The 9215-nt window shown below is 34.5% G+C and overlaps 1 protein-coding gene, 1 long non-coding RNA gene and 3 other non-coding genes across 11 annotated transcripts; 4 read left to right on the forward strand and 1 right to left on the reverse strand.

Annotated features, from left to right (window-relative positions):
* Positions 1-41: 41 nt before the first annotated feature.
* On the reverse strand, positions 42-2731 carry LOC108093914 (cytoplasmic phosphatidylinositol transfer protein 1). Its single transcript, XM_017194282.2, has 7 exons — positions 2574-2731; positions 2356-2504; positions 2201-2289; positions 1149-1156; positions 1021-1092; positions 837-966; positions 42-776 (listed from the first exon to the last, which is right to left on the reverse strand). The coding sequence occupies exons 1-7, from the start codon at positions 2622-2624 to the stop codon at positions 442-444; spliced, it is 834 nt and encodes a 277-aa protein (XP_017049771.1). The 5' UTR covers positions 2625-2731; the 3' UTR covers positions 42-441.
* A 337-nt stretch (positions 2732-3068) lies between these two features.
* LOC108093837 lies at positions 3069-8888 on the forward strand. 7 transcript variants are annotated; one of them, XR_001771519.1, is made up of 18 exons: positions 3069-3164; positions 3353-3451; positions 3799-3843; positions 4032-4090; positions 4285-4337; positions 4536-4574; positions 5445-5500; positions 5689-5742; positions 6676-6741; positions 6914-6959; positions 7125-7173; positions 7353-7405; positions 7588-7653; positions 7828-7895; positions 8076-8124; positions 8302-8361; positions 8556-8616; positions 8792-8888. It is a non-coding gene; the product is annotated as an uncharacterized LOC108093837 (long non-coding RNA). The 7 variants fall into 7 exon arrangements; XR_001771520.1 differs by having other exon boundaries at positions 5450-5500; XR_001771518.1 differs by lacking the exon at positions 4536-4574.
* Positions 7208-7291, forward strand: LOC122320188. Its single transcript, XR_006245535.1, has one exon. It is a non-coding gene; the product is annotated as a small nucleolar RNA R38 (small nucleolar RNA).
* Positions 7441-7524, forward strand: LOC122320187. The gene has a single exon (XR_006245534.1). It is a non-coding gene; the product is annotated as a small nucleolar RNA R38 (small nucleolar RNA).
* LOC122320186 lies at positions 8400-8485 on the forward strand. The gene has a single exon (XR_006245533.1). It is a non-coding gene; the product is annotated as a small nucleolar RNA R38 (small nucleolar RNA).
* Positions 8889-9215: the final 327 nt, after the last annotated feature.

Raw genomic sequence — 9215 nt, forward strand, 5'->3', positions numbered from 1 at the left:
TTAGCCAAAAATAAAAGCAATTAACAATCATATGATGCCGCTAAGTTTTTGATACGTTTAATCGTTCTGTATTTGTACACCAAAATATACACTTAGGATGGGGCTAATCTAGGGTATATAGTTAACACAAACCGTTCACTAGAATGTGTGTGCATATATAAGTTTGACTAAAAATTGTGTGGTCTAGTTTTTAACAATTATTTGGTTTCGAGTTTCCAGCTAGGTGCTTGTGCATTGTACTTTTAAACGCTGCAGGCAGTTACTAGAGCTCTGAGCTTCTTTGGACCGGTGAAATGCATCGACATTGATATACTATATACACAAATATGCGTATGTTAATAAGATATTTCCTATGAAACTTTGTAAGCTTGCCGCAAGGCATAGAAGGTACAATTTGCCTGCATTCCGTCACTTTAACTACTCTACGATCTAGTTCAAGCCTCAATCAATGTCTCCACCTGCACTGGCTTCGCCGGCAGAATCTCCCGCCGCCTCACTTGCACTACCACCACTGGTGTTGTGGATTTTCTCATTTGTCTCGGCCTGCTTTTGGCGTTCGTAGGCGCGAACATCCTCGAGGGTCATGCCGTGCCATTCATCGACCCATGCAAAGGCCTGTCGATGGCCCAGCAGGAGAATCTCCCGAATCCCACGCTGGATGAAGTCCTCCACTTTGGTCTGCAGGCCCCAAACTTCGAAGCTGGCATGGACCACCTTGTAGGAGCACATGATAGGTTTATCCGTCTCTCGCCAGCCCTCAATCAGTGGACCGCGGTCTGCATATAAGTTATTAATGATTTTGTAATAATACTATTTATAAACTTATGCAACATTACTTGTCTTCGCAGACTTGTAGAATTTGGGGTCTTCCTCCTTCTTATAATGCTTTGCACTGACTTCATCAAAAGCTATATCCAGATGATCCACAGTTCGAGCTTTCAGCTCTTCCTCACTGAGATCCAAGCACTGTCAATCATAAACATTATTATTAAATGTCAAGTTTTGGCCTTCGGAAATTACATTTTCTGTGCTGCCATTGTTGTCCTCGTACTTAGTTTTGATGAGCACATTTAACTTGGGTATGAAGGAACACTAGAAAGAAATAATAGGTTAGCGAAGGACAACCAAAGTGGAAGCCATACAATTACCGTGTATTCTATTAAAAGTTCCAGCCAATTACGATCCGATTACAGCACATGAAATTATAACGAGGCATCAAAAATAAATCAATAAGCCAGCTCATCAAATATAAATCTAGCGTGCTTAATGTACTATTTTGAGCTAGGTGTGCTCAAAATTACAGTACCCATGAGTCTTATAAACAAAACGCCCATTTGGTGTATAAAGCGCTTAAGAATACCGAACCCTAGGGGTTAACGTATGCATTAAATAGTTTGTTTAGATTTGTCCACATACTAGTGAGATTATGATATCAAATCTAAAATAAACTTCGAAATAAGTATTAGCATTTCATGGAAAAGTTCATATTTTAGTTGAAGGCAATTTTTCGATGATATCTAAATACTTAAGTAAACAATCCGCCGCCATCGGCAACGAACTAAAATATGAGCATTAATAACGATAATTGAATTAAAGCCGAAACCAGGTTGTTGTAGCTTTACGTACTGGTTGTACGTCATAGTAAATCATATTAATTAAATAAAATAACCCTATTGAGATAATGGAATAGTAAATCCGTTTGCAAATGAAGCAGCTTTTAACGGAAAACACTCTTCAAAGTCAACGACCCAAAGCCAGAACACACAAACAGAAATCCCTATCGAGTGCACAGCGCTTCATCGATGCATTAGGCACCGTGTAATCAGATTTTATCAGACATTGTGATGTGAATAACGACAGTTGTTAAGCAATTGCCCAACGCAGATTGGAGGAACAAGCGGCATAGAGCTCTGTTTTCGATCCCCGTGAAAGCCGAATCGATGACGTACTGTCAGAGTTCGGCAGGTGTGCGTTATATGGGGCCTTTATCGGCAGACGTACCTCCACCATGTCGGCGTATCGAGACATGATGGTCGGATGATAACGCGGAATTCTCGCTGCCCCCCAAAAACACATGATGTTCGAAGAATGCTGCCATATGGCTGTCGCAATAAGGCAAGAAGGAGATTGCCTCCGGAATACACAGTCGAAGTAAAAATAGAATGGGATGCGCAGTAAGTGGTGGTGGGTTACTGCTCACCTGTTAGCGTGTAGGGATAGTAGTTCCATGATTTCTCTATCACATAGAAGACGCGCGGGCAGATTGCCTGAATCCAGTATGGCAGTCGGCTGAAAAAGGCGATATAATTAAAAACCGATTCATAACAATTAAATAGCTCTTTGGGTTAATCTCACCTGGACAAATGGATGTGCTTTTCCGTGTATTGACCCTTGCCGTGGACCGGATCCTCGCATGGTTTGTTCTCCACCACCTCGACGCCCTCGCCCTCCTCCGATTGTTCCAGACTATGGCGCGCTATCATATAAAGCTGTCCGATCTTGTACTGCAAAATGATGAGAGAAAAGCTTTAATTGTAGCTACTATTTGAAGGAGTATAAGGTCGGTCTCCCACCTCCTCCACGGTGAGTGGCATGCACACTCGGTATTCCTTAGTCAGCACCATTTCTTTGGCGGATGCGTCTGCCGGAGAAAATCAAAACTTTTAACGTTACGCAAAGCGACACACACGGGACGCAACGACAAGCAACAACAAATATGAAGTGTGACCAAAGCAGGGGAGTAAGATTTTATTTATAGCTTTTGACAGACAAGTTGCAAAGTAAACATGAAAAAATAAAATGTTCACACTGTCTCATTAACTATTTTATAGAAATGATTTTAGATATTAGATCTAAAAAGAATTTATTTATATCTACTTTTAATAACTGTATTTGGCTTAACGGCTTTTACATTTTGCTATTATATATTTTAATTTTGAACACAGGCGTAAGAAATGTACATTTCAAATAAATTTTACTTATTGAATGAGGTTACACTTTTGGAACTACCCTCTGAAATATCGATTGTCCTATCGATACTACAGACATTTTTCAGAAATGCAGCTACGGTCACATTACCACGTGCACTCTTCCATTTTAATTTTTCTTTGGAAATGGCTAGTCGAGTTTTCTCTCTTGATTCCCAACTAAAATTTCTCAAAAGGGTAAGTTAATATTTAAATTAACTATAGAAACTATGTGGCTTGGTTAAAATGCTGATAAAATCGTACCGCCCCAGTCTGAAAAGACGTGTTGATTGGTTTCCTATTCTGATGGCCAAAAATCCACATGTTGCTGAGCGCATTATGTGATAGAATTGCATTATAAATTATGTTGCTCTCTTCATTTACAGAATGCCACGCGGTAGCAGCAACCATCTGCACTATAATGAAATGGGAAATATATGTTTCACTGGTTTTTACCACAAATCTTACATGTGTCGAAAAGTAAGGTTAGTTTCGATATAAAATATATACAGATCTCTTATAACAATAGTTTACAATGCTATTATCTGAAAAAAAGAATCTGCTTCTGTCACAGTGGTCCACGCTGTTTTCCGACTTGTAACTATACCGGCATTTTTTGAGCTATAGTTTGTACTGAACTGTTTTAAACTATTGTTATAATATATCTAGCAAAAATCTGTATGATGAAACATTTACCCAGCTCGCTTTGATAATCAATGAAGAGAACTGTTCCATATCCAACGCAAAAATAATCTGCTGACTTACTTGATTGATACAAAATAAGAGCTTCCCTTCTTAATATGTGTATTAAAATGTAGTATATTTCTTTCAGAAATAAAAGTAAACCGTCGAAATGGTGGATGTCAATCTCCAAAGGGTACGTACTTTAACTTTACATTCAATTTAATATTAAAAAAAACCATGTAAATGATGATTTATTATTATTTGCTACTCTTGAAAGTCGATGATGAATACTTTCACCTTAAAAACTGATTTATAAAAAAATAAATTGTTAAGTCATATTTAGAATAAATTATTTTAAACTTGCGGTTTTCTATCTTGCAGGTTGGTGGACCGGACTGGACATGAATGGAGTTGTATTTAAAACTTCTGAGACAGTTGAGGTAATTATTTTATATTTTAATTAATAGATTCAGTAAACGAATGATGAAACACTTACCCAGCTCGCTTTGATTTCTATGAAGAGAACTGTTCCTATCCAACGCAAAAATAACTTGCTGACTTTTAATCCACAATATTAATTTCTACTGATTTTCCCAAAATATTAACGATCTGAACATCTGCTCTATAATTGCAGGTATAATCCAGATGAAATGCAATTGAAGCGAATATATATTTCTAGCTAGAAAGGTATATATGCATTAGATTACGATAAGTTACACTTATAAACGTATGATGAAACATTTACCCAGCTCGCTTTGATATTTTATGAAGAAAACTGTTCCATATCCAACGCAAAATTAACTTGCTGACTTTTAATCCACAATATTTATTTCTACCAATTTTCCCAAAATATTAACGTTCTGAATATCTGCTCTATATTTGCAGGTATAATCCAAATGAAGTTCAATTGAAGCGACTAAAAAGGTATACAGTCGACTCTCGTTAATTCGAAACTCGAGGGACTCTTGAAATATTTCGAATTATCGAGTGTTTGAAATATCAAATGGTTCGAAATTTCGAAATTTTCGAAAGAACTTTGTTATACTGGCTTGCTTTAAAGCACAATTCTGCTGCTCACACTGCTCAATAACTTTTTTTAAGAGAAAAAGTGCCTGAAATACTTTTTCATCACTTTCGTTTTGTAGACATATGTAAGCTTTGTAGGTATCAAATGAGGATCTTGCTTCCTTAACTGACACCTCTGCCAAAGGTTCTTTATACTTTCTAGGGCTCATAGCTAACATTAACTTTTAATATGCATACCAACGAAAGAGTAACAGTAACTGAATAACTACACAAACCAATTCGTAAGAAGTGTGTGCGTCAAAAACTACATAATCAAAACAAAAACAAAGGCAAGTTTGAACTTGTCGCAAAATTTTTTCTCTGCAACTTTGAATTGTCGAGTGTTAGACGCTGATGAGTTCGAATTAACGCGTGGTTTTGTTAAATATCAATGATTTTTTCGTTCGAATTACCAAGTGTATGAAAATGTATTGATTTAGTTCGAAATATAAAGAGATTTTGTAGGGACCTCGTGATAACTTTGATTTATAGAGAGGTTCGAATTATCGCAGGTTTGAATTAACGAGAGTCGACTGTATATACATTAGATAACAATAAGTTACATTTATAAACGTATGATGAAACATTTACCCAGCTCGCTTTGATATTTTATGAAGAAAACTGTTCCATATCCAACGCAAACTTAACTTGCTGACTTTAACATGCAAAAAAAAATTGGATTTTGATTTTTACAAATTTTAATCATTTTCGGTTTCTTTCTTTTTGCAGAGTAGTTCGGTGCAACCAACCCTGAAATATGTGACACCACATGAATCACGTCCAAGGTGAATATTTAAAGCTAACAAAATAAAAAGCCTATCCTGAATATGATGATTTATTATTATTTGCTACTCTTGAAAGTTTTTGATGAATACTTACACCTTAGAAACTGAGTCCAAATAATAATATAAACGTTGCAGCTCCAATTTCCCATTAACTAATTTTCAAATTTTATTTGCTCTAATTCGTTTAGATTGATGGCTAAAATAAACCCGGTGTGAATTGCTGAGAAAGTCAAAAACAACAGGTAAATAAATATGCCTTAAGGCAGGTTCTCCCCTTGTGGCAAAAAAAAAATTCATTTTTTTTTTTTTTTTTGGCTTATCGTATAGATATATGTTCCGAAAATGTTCTCAAAAAATTTCAGATCCAAATTTGAAATATTAAAAAAATTACAGGCCCTTACATGGAGCACATGTCGAGCGCCGGCCATTGGAAGCCAAAACTTTAAACGCGTTTATCTCGGAACCACGTTTTCGGACCTTACGGAAGTAATTGAAGGCGTTGGGGTTAACCAATCGCCATCAATTTTTTTTTTAAATGTTGCTAATTGTTTCCTTTAGCAAATGAACTAGGATTATCCAAAAATATTGAAAACTGTTTAATTGAGAAAATAATTAGTGAGAAAAAAAGCGCGAAAATCGAAATTTTTTTCAAAAGCTAATAACTTTTGCAATTTTCATTTTTTTTTTTCTGATCCTAGTTCATTTTATGCACAATACTGTACACTTTAAGAATCTTTTTGGTTTTTGTGTTTCCGATTACCCGTTTTGGCTGAATCACTTCCGTAAGCGGGACACCTTTTTGCCGAAATTTTGCAACTGAGGAACGCCCCCTCCAGCCCCTTTTTTGATTTTTCAATTTTGAAATTTTTTTTCGCAAAACAAATATGTTTTCAAATAAAGTTACAAATTTCAGATTTTTATCTTTAACCGTTTTCTCAACACAATTTTTTTAATAAATGTCAATTTTTCGGCCTTACAAGGTGAGAACCTGCCTTCATTGAAAAAACTTCTATAAAAGTATGATGAAACATTTACGAGGCTCGCTTTGATATTCTATGAAGAAAACTGTTCTATATCCAACGCAAAAATTTACTGCTGACTTTTTTTTTTTATATATATAAGCGAGTGTGCTTCTTCTAAATATTTTCTTTAAAAGACATTTTTTTTATTTGCAGAAGATGTTCTTGTGACTTTCAAACTGGCGAAGTGCTACAGAACTTGCAATATAGATTTTGAACATGGTGCGTAGCATCTTTAAATATCTATAATCTAACAAATAGTTTTATGATGTAAGCGATACCGCCCCAGTCGGAAGAATAATGACGATACGGTTAAATATACTGATTAATACATTAACTCTTTATATGTAAAATCTTAAGTAAAGTCGTATTAAAGTCTCTGTTAACATTCCAGGACTGAATAAATGGTTTCCAACTTTGCTGCATTTTGGTTCAAAACGGTGAGTATCGTTTCAAAATAGTTGTTTATGAATTTTCTATGATGTCAAACCAATAGACAAGCATATAACCGAACAATCATGTTGATATTCAACCGACTGAGACTTGAAAATTCACAACTTTCTTGAAATTATGGAAAACACATTTTAACTTTTGAAATTTTTCAGACCGGGTTGAAATGCATTCAAAATATCGTCAAATTTTAAAACCAAAATGGTAAGCAAAAAAAAAATATTAAAAATGTTTATTTAATTGCAGTGATGAACACCTTATTTAAGCCAAACAGTTATCCCTGTCATAAGAATAATTGATGATAAAATAAGCTGATATATATTTTCTTTCTTCTTGTAGAAATATTTATTCCACGTGTTTTAATCCACTTATTTTATTTATAGGTATGTGGATCCAAAAGTATGAAGCAAGAAAGGAATGTCACTTATTAAAAAAGGTAGGCTTAACATCATTTTGCTAGCCAATTAATTTTCATTTTTATGATGAACACCTTATTTAAGCCAAACAGTTATCCCTGTCATAAGAATAATTGATGATAAAATATGCTGACATTAACTTTTATAAGCAACCGAATATTATCATAATTGGAAACTAATTTTAAAATGTTTATGTTTTCAGTTATGTAAATGGTTTGAATTACATCGAATGATAATCACAATTTGGAAATGACTGGCAAAATTGAAGGTAAGCTCACTTTTTATTTATACTTGAAACATAAAACTTAATGATGATTTCGGATACCGCCCCAGTCGGAGAAATTATGTCGATTGGTTAAACGTACTGATAAATTCATACTTGAAAACTTATTTTGTGACTTCTAAGATCTTATATTCAAATTTTTTTTTGTATATCTTTCAGATATCTATCTTATTTTTGGAATATTTGGATTCCTAGTTGAAATTAAAATGGACCACAATGCAATGAAGGTACGCCCATTTTAAATTACACTACTATCAAATTAGGTTTATTTTTATGATGATTGTAGATACCGCCCCAGTCGGAGAAATTATGTCGATTGGTTAACGTACTGATAAACTCATTTTTCAAAATATGTTGCCCCTTTTACGTAAGAACCTATAATAAAACTATTCCACTTTATATTTCAGATATAAGGCGTTAAGTGTGGAATGAAGTTCTTCAGTCAGCCTCGAAAAGGTGTGTATACAACAATCTTATGAATTTTAATTATTTTTTTTGATGACAAACCAATAGACAAGCATATACCTGAATTCACGCGTGTTGCTACTTTTTTCGACTGAACCGAAAAAATATGCTAACTGTGTAGAGCAATATACAATTTATGCTAATCAGCACTTCTTTTTCAAATTTCAGGCTTAAACGGAAATGATTTCAACTGATGGCTTACCCGTAGAACTTTCCTGCCTAAAAATGGTGAGTAGGTGGTATAAAGCCATAAACAAATTGATACAACATTTTCTGTGATGAACACCTTATTTAAGCCAAACAGTTATCCCTGTCATAAGAATAATTGATGATATACTAAGCTGAAAAATAAATCTTTTATCTGAGGCTTGCGAATAAACTTGGCTTTTGTAATAATTTTAGTTTGTGTATGTTTTTTTCAGATTGCAAAACCTCAAAAACTGCTTGTCTTTATTCGGCTTTGGGATTCACATGAGATTAGTGGTATGTATTCCTTAACTTCCCGCAAACTTATCATTTCGTACCATGATGAAGACCTAGACAAGCATATAGCTGAACTTCTATGTCGATAATTCACGTGACTGATCCGTCATATTCATTTCCATCCGTATGATTTACCTTCCCACACCGAAACTAATTTTTATCTTATCTTCTGCAGATACCCGACGGATTGTGAAGCCCCCACTCGATGCTATAAATAAATCTGATGTAGTCTTATCGATGAATAAAAATACGAAAGATTTTATTTAATATAACGTGATATATTTTATTTTGCATTTCAAATTATGCATAGACATTCATTCGCTTCAGTGAGCTGGGAGATACTTGTAATGCTCTGCTTTCCACATCGACCCAATTAAGTGGCCTGCATATAAGAATATTCAATTTGTAAATGTTGAGTCCTATATGTATATATATTTTGTTTTGGATGTTCGTATATGTAAACATGTAAATATAAGTGTACGTTGTTTAAATACACGTTACATATGTATTTGCTTGGCTTGGGCCTTACACTCTTTATCATTGTAAATATATATATATTTATATGTATATTCATATATCGCATGCATGGATTAGGGGGC

This window comes from Drosophila ficusphila, unplaced genomic scaffold (assembly GCF_018152265.1).
Source record: "Drosophila ficusphila isolate 14025-0441.05 unplaced genomic scaffold, ASM1815226v1 contig_414, whole genome shotgun sequence".
Lineage (NCBI taxonomy): Eukaryota > Metazoa > Arthropoda > Insecta > Diptera > Drosophilidae > Drosophila > Drosophila ficusphila.